The sequence below is a fragment of the Trachinotus anak genome, unplaced genomic scaffold, assembly GCF_046630095.1.
Source record: "Trachinotus anak isolate AG129_WGS33_773 ecotype Australia unplaced genomic scaffold, CSIRO_AGI_Tana_v1 ptg000002l, whole genome shotgun sequence".
Taxonomy (NCBI): Eukaryota; Metazoa; Chordata; class Actinopteri; order Carangiformes; family Carangidae; genus Trachinotus; species Trachinotus anak.
Window position 1 is genome coordinate 3205858 of NW_027273853.1, and position 16765 is coordinate 3222622.

Sequence of the window (16765 nt, forward strand, 5' to 3'; positions counted from 1 at the left end):
TATATTAACAGTGGAAAATATTAGTAATGCAACAGGTCTCACTTGTAATTCTGAATGTAGTTCCCTCAAGTTCTACAGAGCATTTTAACTTCCCTCAGCTCATTGTTTTGGCTTTAAAGCCCACAAGCTGACTGCATGGTTCACTGTCTCATCAACCTCATTTCCAGGGACTGTTTTTAGCAGCCCACTCTAAGCTACCTGCCCAGCACCAAAGAGACAAAGTCAGCACCTAGCTGGTGAACGTAGTGCAGCATCTACCAGCTAAAAAGCTGAGGAGTGAGAGTTAATATTGGACTTAAATTCCTCACGTGGACAAACGCACAACTCCAATATAATTATTGCTCTGTCGAAGTTGTACCTATACCTTGTTTCTACTGGCCCCAGGTGGTCAAAAACATCCATACAGCGTCGCAGAGAAAATCCCAGCTGGCAATGGACAAGTTCGGGGTGCACCCTGGACAAGACCCAGTCTATCACAGGGCTGATATATAGAGTCAAACAACCATTTACAAACAATCACCAATCAACATAACCTGCACATGTGGACTGTTTGAGGCAACAGCGCTAACCACTGCACCACAGATTCTAGTTCAGTTCGAAATTACAGTCAACCACCAGGGGCAGCAAACACTGAGGAGCTACTTTTTCAGAAACGCACCAAAAGAAGGGAAACTGCTGTATTTGTTGTAGCGCAGCCAAACAAACCCTTGACTGAGCGGATCAATCAAGAAAAATGTTGCTGTGCAACAATAAGCAGATGTACCACCTGTGGGGTCAGAGGTCACTCCCCTCAATGAGTGTACAACCTCTATAACTGGAAAATGTCTTGACAGTGGTGCTGTTCTACAAGGAGACAGGCTCTGGTAACAGATACACCCACTGTATGTGAACCAGGTACAAACCTTTTTGTGCTCCTACTCTAAAAGAAGGAAGCGGTTTAAATGATGACTGAGTTTTAGGTTTGACAAAAAGTCGGCTGCAGCCGCTCTGGAGTTTATGTTGTTTATACATCTCTTCCCTTTCTGCTGTTTTGTTCTGCTGTTATTTCTATGAGGAGTAGCAACTGTCCCGATTTATGCACCTTAATATTGCTATGTTAAGTCTATGGACACCCACTGTGGTATGTGTATGCACAGGCTGCAAAGTGCCTGACTGGAATTTATTGATTGTTTTTGTGCTGTTTTCACCTGGCAACAGGGTATATGCAGTGAAATACACCTGCAGATTCACATAATGTTTTATCATACATCATTATTATCACCATAAAATATTTTTTGCCCCCCAATTTTACCCTTTTAAAAATATTTATTTAGAGTACATTTTAACTGAATGAAAAGGTGCTATTATGATGCTTTTGCCCCATTGCAGCTACAGTTGATCCAGACTGTGTGGTATGTTTGATATATTGTTATTTTTAAAGTGTATAAGTTAAGTACTAGGTGTATTGGTGTGTGTGATCAGGACACAGTGTGGATGTCCTCACTGACTTCAATCAGGATTACTCTAAGATATCCTGCTAAGCCCCACAAGGTTTTTGATTGGTGGCTGCCATGTTTTTGGATCTTGCACATTTAATAGAATTGTTTATATCAGTCCTGCAGGACAATACACCAAATGTGGTGTTCATAGAGCCAGAATCCAAAAAGTCAATATCATATTACTGTTTTTTACTTAATGCACAAGTTAAGAAAAAAATAATCATGGTGTCCGAGAGGCTTTTTTGTGAGAGACACTGAGATGTATATCTGTGCTAAATTTCAAGTCATACGGACTCATGATGTAGGGGTGGCCGACCTTTCAAAGTTTTAACTTTTTTGGCTGTTAATTATAGCGTCGCCCTCAGGCCACTGGAATATTTCTTGGGAAGCATTTGCACATGGTTTCCAGTTAGTTTCAAGTCTCTATCTTGTTCCAGCTCACTGCAAATTGAGCGACAGGATAAAACGGCAGATATTGATGAATAGACCGCACCCATGCACACCAATCAGTATGGCCCTTCAGATTTTGGTTTAGACTATAAACCAGATTTGGTGTTGATAGAGTCGCCTCCTTCGTGCTTAGACCCCTAATTCCACACTGTATTGCCTTCCAGATTTAACACAGAAAAAAACACATGAAGGAAGCCATGGATTTCAGAAGGAATGTTTTTGCTGTGTGCTTCCATGTTGACACCTCAGTTACTCAAAAGGTAGAAATACTATTAGAAACTACTTATCACAGAGAGAATGACAGTGGAGGAAGTAAGTGACTTCCTTTCACATTTGTTTTTGCCACTTCAAACATAATTTGGTCTTCTCTATCTGTACATCTGTGAAAATATCAGCATGTCTCTGAAGGGCAGGAACATGGTCATCTCTCTGTTTTCACAATTACACCGGACAGAAATATTACCATGTGGTGACATAATGGTTGGATTTAATTAAAAAAAATGAACCAGTGCATTACCAGCGATCAACAAATCATTAGTATTGATCAGTAATGGTGGTCCTTTTGTGCTATGAAGGAGTTAAAATCATACATATTTCCCCTTTAACTTATTGAGCATGCTGCTGTCTCAGAGGGACACTTATGTAAGACTATTTCACCACTGGGTGAAATGTTGGTTTGTGAGATGTCTCAGACAGAGGTGGGGGGGGGGATTCAAGATTCTGTGGCTGTTTTCCAAAAAGAGCAAAGTGTGTGGCAGCCCCGACAGTTAGCAAGTAATTGTGTAATTGTTGTGTAGAGTTAAGGGTGCACTGTGAGCCTTGTGTTGGTTAGTTCCAGTCTGTGCATTGAATAACATGTGCTCAGTGTATGGTTTTACATTGAATTAATTGTAGATTTCTGTTCACAAAAAAAACATTTTATGAAAAATACAAAACAAAACTGAAGAAAACAAGATCAGGGATCAGGGGTTCAGCTGCTGTTAGACAATCAGGCGAGCACTTCTGAAGTATACTGAGGCACTTGGGGGTCAGCAGCAAAGCTCAAAATGATAGTTTGGGTTATTTGACGTGAAGTTGTGAGAGATACTTATACACAGTCAGTGTAAAACCTGCAGTAGATTTGGATCGGCACCGTCTCGGTTTAGACAAGCAACCCCACAGAACCGGAGCAATGTACAACACAGTTAATGCATACAGTGTGTGCTGTAGGTGCACTTGTGCATAGTAATAGGTTGAGAAAATGTAGTTCCAAAGTAAATATGATATATGAACCACAATGAAATATGAATGAAAAAAAATATGAATCTAGCAAAATAATTTAATATGAAATGGAAGAGGAACCAGAAAAATAATAATAATAATAAATTAATTAATTAATAAAGGGAGAAGGTGAAAGGAAAAGGGGTAAAGATAGAGAGAGGGAAAATGGTGAGGGGGGTGCGAGAGAGGAGAAGAGGGAGTCAGGAGAAAGGATTAAGAAATGCAATTTGGAATAGAATTTGAAAAATAAAGAGTATAGAAAAAAATCTAAATAAAGCATACACTTCAGCTGATATTAGTTCATTTTTCTGTGGGTATTTTTTAAGTGGCCAAAATATTTTTTGTCCCTGTCCACAGCAGAACATCACTCGGCTTCAGTACTCATCTCTGCCTCTCCAAACTGGGAGCACACTGATCCAAATCTACTGCAGATAATACACTGACGACAGATAGGTACCTCACACAACCCCACATCAAATAACCTAAACTATCACTTTAAGACCTGTTCAATCCTAACTTTAAGTTGAAAGAAATTCAGCAGAACTGTGAGCCAATCTCTTTTCTTATTGTTCAAATCTGTGAATGTATCTATGCAAACATGTTGAAAACCCCTCTAACATCAGAGACAGATACAGCTTTTGAAAGAACAAAATGTGGACACAAAACAATCCCCTCCCTTTGTCATAGCACTCCTGAGCGGATAAGGGCTTATGAAACTAGATGTTTTCAAGACTAAAAGGACTGACAGAATGTGTTCTACGTCCATGAGCACAGAAAAAAGCAGAGCAATACCAGGCAACCAGAGAGCAAGAGAGAGAGAGAGAGAGAGAGAGAGAGAGAGAGGCTTTCTCAGTTAGGAGGCTCTTTGACTGCCCTGCCTGAGGTAAAGAAGCTGTAACCACCTAAATTGCCTTCAGGACCTCTTAACAGCCAGGACAAAGAGCTGACAAGATGCCACTTCTCTGACACAGTTGGGAGGGAATCATGGCCTCTTTATTCTCAGAAGATCACATACACAGCCACCGATGAGACCGGGGTCAAATGTGACTAAAGCTATCTCAGAGCAATTACTCGGCAGATAAGACAAGATGTTACGACAAGAAAGGAGAGTGCAGAAGGAGTTAATGGGTAAGGAAATAAATGTATGATGAGACCAGACCAGGCCACAGACCTGTTTCCTGGAGGAGAGCGCGGTCTTTGGCCGGCCCTGGCGACCCCCCTTCCCCGCTTCAGAGGTTTCCCGGCAACTCCGCCGCAGCGTGGTGGCGTCAGGATGGTTAGGCAGAGGGCTGGAGGGACACGAGCAGTGTTAGAGCGTTGATCCCACAGAGGAATGAGAGGCATTAATTGGTTGGTAGTTTTGGTTTCTTGATTCAGTTAATGTATTAGGAGGCGGATGGATTCAACATGTGCTGCATTGTTTCCTTACAGGGCTCAGAATCCTGCAAAAAGACTCAGCTGCTATGGACTTTTGAATGCCAACAACAACCCTTTGGATTAAAACATCTACTAATATTTAATATCAGTTCTGGCTATATTTGGACTTCACCTTTATTTGTCAAGAGATTTGTCCCCTGAACAAGCAGACATTGAATTTCTCCCAGGATTTACTTCTGTCAGGGTGAAGGACCCTCTGAAACAACCTGTTTGAACACCTCCTCTATAACAGAAAATCGAACACCAATCAAAATACCTTGAACGACATCCATTGTGCCTTTATTTTTCCACTGTGCTTGATATGTTGTGGAATATACTAGTAAAGTCTGTCCTGTATGTTATTGCATTACTATGCAATAACATAAAACATGTTATAACATAACAACCTAAAGCTGCTTTATAATCAAAAAAGACAAACTCACTTCATACAATATAATAATAATAATCATCATAGTACTCCAGAAAAGTAGTATTCCACTTTCATGGGTCAATCTTCAAAACATCTGGATCCAACAACTGGATCCTGTGTTTTCCCTCCCTGGTAAATGCCCAGTTCTTTCTAGCTCAGTGCCCCCAGTTACAAATATTTAGGCTTCAAGGTTAAACTAAAAAACCCTCTACAGACACAGATTACATTATACAGCAGTTTTCACAGGCTGACTCCTCACAATGAATAACCTGATCTTCATCTGTAAAATGGGAGGAATGACTCTTATTTGTCATTTAATTAATTTATCAGTTCCTTCATATATTTAGAAAGAGCCTCTGCAGTACCTGAGGTAGAGGATTCGTGCTATCAGGCCGTATAGCACGATGGCAAGGAGCAGCGGGATGACGTAGAAAATGGTGAAGTCGATGAGGTAGATGGGCAGGTAGAGCTCCCGTTTCACTTTGTAGCCACACTGCACGTGTCCATCCTGGCTGACCTGAGTATCACACAGTTATCATAGATAACGCTGAAATAAGCAGGCGAGGGGCTCACACGCTGGCACTGAGCTGAGCTCCACGTAATCATCTATCGCATCTCAACATAATAATACTACTCTCAGAAATGGCACAGAGCTCTTAAAACGCTTTTCACATTCCCCTGCAGTTCAACCAGCATTTGTACAAAAGAGGTCTTGGTAATCACAAATGTTTTATTCCCCTGACTCATGCGCTTAGTGAAACACTATGTGGTACCTGTAAAGGGTACTATTGTGTTTATTTTTGATTATAGCCTGCAAGAGTGTGCACATAGCAATTTAGCCATTTAATAAAAATATAAACACATACATAGAAAATTTTAATCTGTACCCTTCACTCTCATTCTGTGTATTTTTACTCTTATTCTCAACCTTATTTTTGAATCAGTAATTGAAGGTCACTCTGATGGGGCTCACATCCAGTTAAATCACTCCCACACAAACTGTTCTGGAAAGCACAGTGTATTTCTCTAACCTGTATGTCCACCAGGAAAAACCACAGCATGCAGTAGACACAGGTGAAGATCCAAACCCCAGCAATGATCCGCTTGGCCCTGGACACTGTGCACACTGTCTGAGCCTTCATTGGATGGCAGATAGCTATGTACCTGCAGGGGCAGAGAAAACAGGAAGTTCAAACACAAGGTCAAACTAACAACTAACCATTGAAGTCAGTATTTTTATTGTCAATAATTTGTTGGTAACATCCTAAACACCTGCACATAATGTAGGTTGTTTGTCCAAACCTTCAAATACAACCCATACCAACATACCAGCAACCAGACTTTATTGTCATGGTAACATACAGTTAAGGTTGTGGAATTGTCATGGTTTGTTTAGGTTTATGCTCAATAAGGTTTAGGAAAAGGTCGTAAGTAGGAAGGTTAGGTTACCTTGTCATAGTTACAATAATAAACATGTGATTAAAAGTTCCTATATAAGTTTTGATATCCATAAGAAAATATATCTGTGCTTCAAGTCTGAGCCTCTCTTCTGATTGGCTGACTGTCTTCTGAGTGATCTAAATAAAAATATAGCAGGTTTCAGGTAAACACCTGCAAATCCTGCATGGTTGGACGGTGGGTCCAGGTGGGCGGGGCTTGGGGGGGGCAGTGACTGTTGTGACATCACAACGTTCCAGAAGTCCTGACGGCTTGTTTTAAGGCTCAGTTTCTGAATACAGACTGTGTGCATTTCTCTGTGGACTGAGGCTTTGATACTTTCACAGTATTAATATAGAACCTAGACCTGCTTTATAATCACAAACACATGGACATGTTTATACACTTTATATGCTTTATACTTCATAAATTATGGGACCGGTCATGGATAAAAGAAACAATGCTGACTGACAGGTTGAAATGGAGAACAAACCGTGAAAGTCCTACTTACGTGGACTTTGTCACTTTACATTCTTAGTCACCTAACTTCCTCCTAAGCTCCTGTCATAATTACCATTGACACTAGAGGTCACCCTGAGAATTGAACTATAGGTTGTAAAAAGCTGCTTGCACAGACGACCTACAGGGTTGTGTTTTTACAGGACTCACTGATGAGGGGGATACCAATTATGACTATAGGCGTAGACTATATTTAATTTCTTTTGCCCCAGTTGCATAGAAAGTAGAAAAATACACAGATCTGATATGGGAAGAATCTCCTCAATGACTGAATATTGTCTCTTCCATAGTGTTTAATAGTTTATTTACCTATTTCTGTGCTTTAGAAATCGTGATCAAGATATTTAATTTATTACATTGATGTCAGAAGAAAGAACATCTCTCCCTCTCTCTCTCTCTCTCTGCATCCTTTACCTTCAGCTGCTGCAGCCTTTACTTTAATCTGACAATGTTCAGTTCAAACATGTGCCGTGTTGAAAGTGATACACAAATTTTATAAGGTCCTACCTAGTCGGATCGCTGTCGTGACATTTAGGTAAATGTGACTCAAGCGCTTATTTAGATGTTGGACAATAATGTTAAACTGCCATCAGATAAACATAAAGAGTTTCATGTCTGAAAGCAGAGAGAGGATAAATATCCTTCTATCTTGAATCATGAACAGAAAGGCCAAAGATGCTCTTGGGATTTTTTTCTTGGAACATTTCTGAACATTACTGAACAGTGACAAGTCAGTTTAGACTAAAGGACCATACAAGTGTTTCTGCATGTACTTATAGCTTCCATCACTGTCAAACATTTTCCAAGATGAATGATATTTTTTCAGTTTTAAGGATTATTTCAAATCTGACAAGAAGTCAGATTTTTCTACCTTTCTCACAGCCACTGCTTTCAGTGTATTTCCTTACAGCATAGGGCTATATACAGTATAATGTCTAAATGTCTTTTGAGCTGCAAATTACACAAATAAGCACACAAAACACTGGTATAGTCCATAAACATCAACTGTCATTAATGTGTTAGAAGTGGATTTTACCAATCAAATTAATCTGAGATCACTGGCTTGGCTTCATCATCCTCACCTCTCCACAGTGAAGGCAGTGATGGAGCAGGACGACACGTTGATGCCCAGGTACTGAAGGTAGGTGATCCCCAGGCAGCCGGCATGGCCAAAAATCCACGTGCCTGTCAGACTGTCGGACACGTTGGGCAGCCCCGCTGCCACCAGCACCGTCAGGTCGGCTATGGCCAGGCTGACGAGGTAACAGTTGGTGGGTGTCCTCATGTGGCGCGTGGTGAGGACCACGAGGACCACCATAATGTTGCCCACGATGCCCACGCCACACACCAGCAGGACCAGGAACACCGACACGGTCTTGTACTCTAATAACTCAGAGACAGGGATGCTGGAACTCAGAGAGATGTTGGTGGGGGTGTCGATTCTGGAGCTGGCGTTGTTGCTCATATTGGCTAACAGCTGGCCTCCTTATACTCCAAGTGTTTGTTAATCAAAGGTTGAGTTCATTTGATTAAAGCTAAGTGATGAGGGACATGACTCTGAAATGCTGCCATGTTTTTTCCTCTTCATTTACAGCATTAACCCTTATTCAAAGCCAGTCCTGTTAAAAGTAGCCTCTGATATTGACGGTTATGAAGCATAAACATCTCACAGGTTTGAGTTATCACTGCAGAGGAAGAAGCAGAAATAAACTCTACCCTTGTTTTCTTGTCTTCAATATTTCCTTGTCATTCACCTTCACTGTCTTCTGTTAACTAATGTAATAGAGTGAGAAAGAAGAGCATGTTGAACATTATTATCCCAGGTCTTCCACCAGTCAGGCCTCCATTCAGTCACCTAGAAACAGAAAATGAGTTCATTGAATTGGACAAATGGGGAATTGAACTGACAATAACCCTTCATATGTCAGTGTGAAACACACACATTCACACATACACATAATTCCACTGTCTGAGTGCATTTACATGCACACTAGCATCCTGGCTATGTTTTGTGCATGTACGCAGCTTATCCCGGTATCAGAAACCTGGATATACTACCTGAAGTACTCCATAGAAACCAAGATACTGTGACATGTAAACACGATGTCCAGGTTTCTGAACCATCTCATAGCACCTGAAATGGTGAGAAATCAAGACACACCTGCAGGCACACGATCAGAAACCTGGATACCGTTCTGATCATGTGTACAGGGAGATGAATGACCAGGTTTTTCATGTTCAGTGTAAACACCATATCCTGAATACAGTGCATCCAGAAAGTATTCACAGCGCTTCACTTTTTTCACATTTTGTTATGTTACAGCCTTAATCCAAAATGGATTAAATTCATTTTTTACCTCAAAATTCTACACACAATATGCCATAATGACAAAGTGAAAAAAGTTTGATTGAAATTTTTGCAAATATATTGAAAATAAAAAACAAAAAGAATCACATGTACATAAGTATTCACAGCCTCTGCCATAGCACTCAAAATTGAGCTCAGGTGCATCCTGTTTCCACTGATCATCCTTCAGATGTTTCTACCACTTGATTGGAGTCCACCTGTGGTAAACTCAGTTGATTGGACATGATTTGGAAAGGCACACACCTGTCTATATAAGGTCCCATAGTTGACAGTGCATGTCAGAGCACAAACCAAGCCATGAAGTCCAAGGAATTGTATGTAGACCTCCGAGACAGGATTGTATCGAGGCACAGATCTGGGGAAGGGTACAGAAAAATTCCTGCAGCACTGAAGGTCCCAATGAGCACAGTGGCCCCCATCATCAGTAAATGGAAGAAGTTTGGAACCACCAGGACTCTTCCTGGAGCTGGCCATGGTCACTCTGACAGTGCTCCAGCGTTGCTCTGTGGAGAGAGGAGAACCTTCCAGAAGGACAACCATTTCTGCAGCACTCCACCAATCAGGCCTGTATGGTAGAGTGGTCAGCCAGAAGCCACTCCTCAGTAAAAGGCACAGGACAGCCTGCCTGGAGTTTGGCAAAAGGCACCTGAAGGACTCTCAGACCATGAGAAACAAGATTCTCTGGTGTGATGAAACAAAGATTGAACTCTTTGGCCTGAATGCCAAGCGTCATGTCTGGAGGAAACCAGGCACCGCTCATCACCTGGCCAATACCATCCCTACAGTGAAGCATGGTGGTGGCAGCATCATGCTGTGGGGATGTTTTTCGGCAGCAGGAACTGGGAGACTAGTCAGGGTTGAGGGAAAGATGAATGCAGCAATTTAAATTGTAATTCTATTGCTACAATTTATCGATGTTCCCTAAACGCCTCACATACAGACTATTGCTGGCAAGATGGCAGCACACAGAGAAGCCTGTAGTCCCCACTCAATTACTGCAGCACACACACCTCAGACAGAACACTCGGTCTTTCGTAGCGTGGACCTCAGCTATGACAGGTTTGCACACAGAGGAAGGCTACAGGGCAGGGTTGTGCAGAGAGCAGAGAGATGCAAACACTGGAGCACCTTGAGGAAGAAATGGGTTATGTAACGCAACATCAAACTATATTGATATAAACAGTATGTCTCATCCTATATCTTATTTGGAAATACAATAATATACCCTAAAAAGTTGATATAGCCATCCCTGTCTCACACCGTCTGGTTCTGCCCTCCACTGACCCAAAATATTTGACTGATACTCAAAGGCAGTGTTGCACATGCATGTGCTAAATGAGCTCAATTCTTGCAAAAGTTAAGGTTTTTATCTCTTGCAAAGTGTTAATATCTCACGCCCCAGAGGGTGCGGTAGTGCACCAAAAAGCCAGTTGCCAACTGCCAAAAAACATCAGAAGAAGAAGAGCTGCGTATTACACATAGACTGTATATAAAAATGCACATCGACGCCGGCTCCGGAAAATGAAGCCAATGCGGAAGTGCCTTAAACCTGCATTCTATCTACTGACCCTCATGGGGCGACACCACTGGTTGCAAAAAGAAGTCCGATTGTATGGACGTCTATGAGAAAATGACCCTACTTCTCATTTGGTTTATGACCCCAGTAAACGTTTTCATAACGAGTTTATGGTCTCAATCGCTAGTTTCAAGTTTTCTTCAATATAACATGATGTTCATTTTTAAATTATAGTCCCATTTAATTTAAAATAGACGATAAAGCAGGGTATGCATTGGGGCGTGGCTAACGTATGATTGACACATTTTGGCTTGTCAATCAAGAGCAGTCCCTTTTAACTATTAACTATTAAAAGTACTTTAACACTTCGTAATAAAGTTCACCTCGACTTATGGGAAATGACTTCGGATTCAGCAGCGCTGCGTAGCCTAAAGATTGATGCCGTTGTCAGGTCGACAGTTTAGGTGGGTCAAAACAAAGCTGCCTGTGATTCTGTAGTAGCAGGGGAGACTGGGGACAGCTGCAACAAGTCTTATTTCTCCAGTCAGAAACATGCTAGAGTGATGACACTTATGCTGCGCATGCTCAGTTAGGGCACCCCCCCCCCCCCCCCCTCCCCCCCCCCGGTATTTTTGTCAAACTGTCATGACCTCACGTCTGAATTCATCAAAACTTAGTTTGAATCATTGTTTTGTTGACATCTAAATGACATGGTTAGCATGTGTCAAGGTCAGCGTGTCTAGCTAGTACATGATGTTCTGTCATGGCTGATAGGGTGGGGGACGGTTGGGGGAAGTTATTCTAACTGTCTCCAAGCTAAGCAGCCAAATCAAAACAGAACATACAACAGTATGTTTCAACATTTTTAGTTCATAATTAATTACAAATTAATGCATAAGAACACAGTTATTTTGGGAATTATTTTGTTAGCCTCTCATGATCTTATTTTTGCCTGTTCTGTTCATCATAAGCAAGAAAATAGATAAATTGTGTTTTGAGTCCAGGTTGGCCTATGTGCTATGCAAAACAAAATTCAATAGCAGTTTGATAAATATTATGAAATAAATAAATAATAGTATAATATTATTGTATAAGTAAACAGTACTATAACATTATTGTCAAACCATGTATATATTTTTTTAGAATACTAAGCTTATTGAGACAGAAAGCAAATGGTTGATTATTGAAATTTAATGTTTTTTCAATACGTTCCAACCATCCCTGGTCTGTGCTGCAACTGTCCCCAGGGTCGGGGTCAGTTGCAACATCTGAATTCTTACATTCAAATAAATATTGTGAATAATATGTCACATGTAATCATCTTTAAATGACACTGGTAACTAGCAGAAACATTTAAGTTTAATATATAAAAGTTTGGTTGGTCGAGCCCAAATGGTCTCTGAGTAAGTGAGGGAAATTAAAAAAGTGTTGCAACTGGCCCCAGTCTCCCCTAGGACGTCGGCAGGAGGAGGTGCTACTGAAGAAGAATCAGGGCAGCTCATTTAAGAAAAACAGAAGCAATGAATGCGAACTAGATCATTTTAATCTGTGTGAGCTGAACTTTGAGCTAGCTCTAGTGAAGTGTGAACTTCCACAACATATAAAAGTAGAAAGAAGCTGGACTCGCCATTTTCAGCTGTTCACAATCCACTCTGTGCTTCCCTTTAGCCACACAACAGTCTTTGATGCTGAGGATGACTGTCGCTAGAAGACTCATTCTGAGGGAATGGAAATCATGCCCTGGATGGCTGACATGATCTCAATCATACAGACAGAAAGACTCTGGCTCTTGAGAACCAATTTTTCCTACCTTGACGAGTGGGGGAGGATGAGTAACTCACTCAGATAGTCTCTCATGGCCCTCGTTTGAGATCCAATGCACAGCACTTCTAAGCACTTGGTAAAACTGGCAGTGTTATTTAATGTTCATGTTATTTTCATTTTTTCCATTTATTTGCTCAATTGTTCTCACATATCTCTGAGCTTACTGAAGCTGATATGAGGCTTCAACAATCTGAGTAAGACCAATCAAGCGAGTATCTTTTGCAATGCACGGAGATTTGTGTACAAAATTTCTTCATTGTGTAATATTGCTCCAGTGTTGTTCAGCAAGGAAACAAAGTAAGTGTTTGTTGTGATACCTTCTACCTTCTGTCTAACTGCTGAAGCGTGATATTGGTTTTAGCTGAACATCCGAAAGCATTCTTACACAGAAGGGTCACCAACAACACTATGAATCATCCTTTATTATGATTTATGTTCAGAGAAACATAGAGCAACATCTATATGAATATTCATATAGATGTTGCTCTATGTTTCTCTGAACATAAATGTTGAAACACACCAGCAGGTCAAATGCACTGAACAGCTTTAAATAACACAAAGATAAAAACCTCAATTTTTCTGGGGATCTCATGAAGCCCTGTCCCCTGTTCCCCTGTAGGTCTGCAGACCTCAGATTGAGAGCCAGGGCTGAAACCATGCCTGGCGAAGCTTTAATAAGATCCACTGTGGATAGACATTAATAGGCAATATTCAAATTAGCCAATTAGGCTCTGCTGAGCATGCAGGTGTAACAAATAACCCCTAATACTGCACTCAGGTGTAAACACACTTAATGAAAGCATTAAGATCACTTAAACATATTATTCTGACAAAACACACAAATAAGCGCCGGGTTTATTCTGCTCTAATAATGCACCTATGATGCCTCCTAGTGCATTTCTACTAAAGTTACAGATAAATTCCTAAAATCCTGCACTTCAGATCAAAGTCATTTCTTCAGTTATAACTGCTTAAAACGATTTTGAGGTTGTTAGAGGACAAAGCGTTTCTTTGGCTAAAGGGTCCTCGAGTTTTGTTTTGTGGTTTCACAGTCTGCTGAAAGCTAATTAACCGAGGCAGGAGGCCTCCTGTGAAACTCTACAAGGCATCTCCTGCTCTTTTCACTTATCCTCCAGCCCGAACACACACACACACACACGCACACACACACACACACACACACACACACAAACGCTGGACCTCCCCTCCTGAGGGCTGCCTCTAATAAATTGAGGTGGACATAAAATGAAAAGTCATTTAGTTCCACTATTCTGTGATAAATCAAAGCGCATCCACTCTCCGTCCTATTACACGTCCACCGCTCGGTCGAGCTGAGAGGAGGGTTTCGTGCTGTGCTGCAGTTTACACAGACAGCTCCTCTCAACACAAGGAAATAATAAAGTGGACGCTTCTGCTAAACAAAATCCCCTGACCACCACCTCTCACTCAGTACTCAACATGTTATCTTGTTTGTTTAATTTTTACTGAAACTCTTAAAAACGCATAAATACTTGCAAGTCACTTTACTGCTTCTGAAATGCACAGTATGTAACTTCTGCCACCAGAGATCTCTCAATCACAACAATAAAATAAAAGACGGTGTTCGGTGATGTTGTGAGGTAGCGTGGGATCATGGGAGTTGTTGTCATCACTACCATTATCATCAGCTTCCCCAGTTTGGATTCCTTCAGTGTCGCCCAGGAGGTTTTCACCAAGAGCTGAATTATCTACAGAGGTGTCTTTATGTCCAAGAAACAAGCTGAGCTGCCTAACGTTTCCTCAGCTTGTTTTTCTGATAACTGAAAATCCACAAGCCCGATGACTAAAATCCTTCATCTGGTTAAAATACATAATTACATTATAGAAACCTACCAAGATGTAAAAAGTTTGTCTTAAAAATGCAGCGTTTGTGGCAGACAACTACAACACCAACACATGCACAGAGGGGATATGATGCCATTGACAGGCGACCAAATGAAACAGGCCGTTATCATAATTAAATCATATATTTCTCTAGGTCTGAGAATGGCTAGAAACATTTGGGAGAATGTGGGAAAACAACTCAAACATATATATGACATAGGTCCAGTCATTTTTAGACATTTTAATATGGAAAAGTCAAATATTATGACTTTAAAGGTCACAAATTCGGGCTCACTTTGGCTGAGCTACAAACCATCAACCATGTCTACGATCACTCTTCTCTGCTGTCCAAGTTCAAGATGATCATTCAGCTTATGGTCTCATTTCCTCCCTGTCCTCGCTTTTCACTAAATTTAGTCTTCTTTTACATTAAAAATAAGACAGACTTATTCATTAATCGGCACCACTATTTCCTCAGTTGAATTCTGGCCCAGTGTTTCCTCTCAGGATACAGTGAAAACAGAAACAATGGCATCTGATTGAACCTGTTAAAGGCAGCAGACATTGAGCGAGGCACCAACATTACACCTTCCCCCCTGCTCGGTGGCCATTAGTAAGCGACTGTGTGGCATCAGTGGCCTGTGTGTGACAGGTGACGCACTATGAATTTGAGTGAATGAAACAGCATGAAGCTCCGATGACAGCATCCAGTTATACAAGACAACTGTCAAGAAGAGGAACTGCTCGATGTTGCTCAGGAAATGTATTAGATTGAAAATCTCACCTGTTGCTTGATGATTAAAGGGAATGTTCTTAAAAGACAGTGGGAAAAGTGATTTCCATGACATAAGATGCCAAAGAACTGACTTAACTGTTCAAACATGAAAAGGCTGCAATAAGAATAGATGTGTCTGAGTCCCCATGATAAATACTTGATCATGTTATTTTATATTTGTGCTAATGTCACATTTCATTATTTCCAGATCTGAAATAATCAGATATTAAAGTATCAAAAAGACAACTGTTAAATCATGACATTTATTTCTCTCCTGTCACACTTTGTTACACAGTGACTGAATGGATGGTGAGACGGTGAGTGTGGCGTGATTAAGGATGACAGCAGTAACTGACTGCCAACTAATTATTCTTTACCGTAGAAAATAAAAGATTCTTACCTTGTGTGTCTTTGCATCATGTCACCTTCCTCCAGGATCTTCTTCCAGCCTTTATCTCTCCTCACAAAATAAAATGCTTTATTTTCTCCTCTGTATGTGTGTGGAAGTGTGCGTGTCTGAGTGTGTGTGTGTGTGTGTGTGTGTCATGGCAGTCGCTGGTTATCGCCAGGTCGGCAGCATAGCTATGCTCTCACTGAGCACAGCGCCCGCTCCCTCTGAGCGCCGCCTCACTCTCACACACTTACATGGGAAGCGGCACTTGTGATTTCAAAATAAAAGTGTAATACCTATTCTAGAACCCAGAATAAAGTCTTATCATTCAATTCTGGGCTGGGCTACATTTAAGTTATAATTAACACACATCAAAGGCACAAATTAAAGACTTTACCACAGGCAAAAATACTACGTATTTGCACTATTTTTGTATGGTTGCTGAACTGTCACATGATTCTGCTGATTTGACTTATATTTGTAATCTAAAACATAAGCTCATAAAATTACATCAACCTTCAATAATAGTGAGATTACACAGTGATTTGGATTTTTATAGACAACTGTATTAATTAAATCAAAATGTTATGAACTTCTGTTCCCTGAGGGAGAGGAATGACGCACAACACAAATAGTAATGGATAACAGTCTATGGGGATAACACACCTCTGCATGGCCACCATACATCAGTGTGGGACAAGAACACATACTCCCAAAGGCCCCAGGATTCTTGTCCATCACAGACCCATCAGAAAGAACAGACTGAGCCATCAAGGGGATACATTTACATCAAAGGATAAAACTGAACTAAGGTGTCAGGGCCAGTGCGCAGATGTCACCATCACCATGTCCATGTATGAGTGCACCCTGACACTGTGATGCAATTAAGATATTTGCTGTTGTAAGCTATGATCCAGTGAAAGATTGGCAAATCAAGCAAATAACAGGTCACATGGTCACAAGAAGCAGAGGAGATTCTCTGTACCCCCTTGTACAGAGAATCTCCTCTGCTTCTTGGATGCAAAAGGAGGAGCTCGG

The 16765-nt window shown here is 41.0% G+C and overlaps 1 protein-coding gene across 2 annotated transcripts in view; it reads right to left on the minus strand.

The window, feature by feature from the left end:
- trhr2 (thyrotropin releasing hormone receptor 2) overlaps nt 1-15967 on the minus strand; it is a 31083-nt gene extending 15116 nt beyond the window's left edge. For both annotated transcript variants that reach the window (XM_071490342.1, XM_071490335.1), the window contains exons 1-5: nt 15737-15967; nt 8073-8845; nt 6066-6198; nt 5400-5551; nt 4360-4477 (exon numbers count right to left, since the gene is read on the minus strand). In XM_071490342.1, coding sequence (XP_071346443.1) covers nt 4360-4477; nt 5400-5551; nt 6066-6198; nt 8073-8455 — 786 coding nt within the window. In that variant the 5' untranslated portion in view covers nt 8456-8845; nt 15737-15967. The remainder of the gene's footprint in view (nt 1-4359; nt 4478-5399; nt 5552-6065; nt 6199-8072; nt 8846-15736) is intronic.
- Nucleotides 15968-16765: the final 798 nt, after the last annotated feature.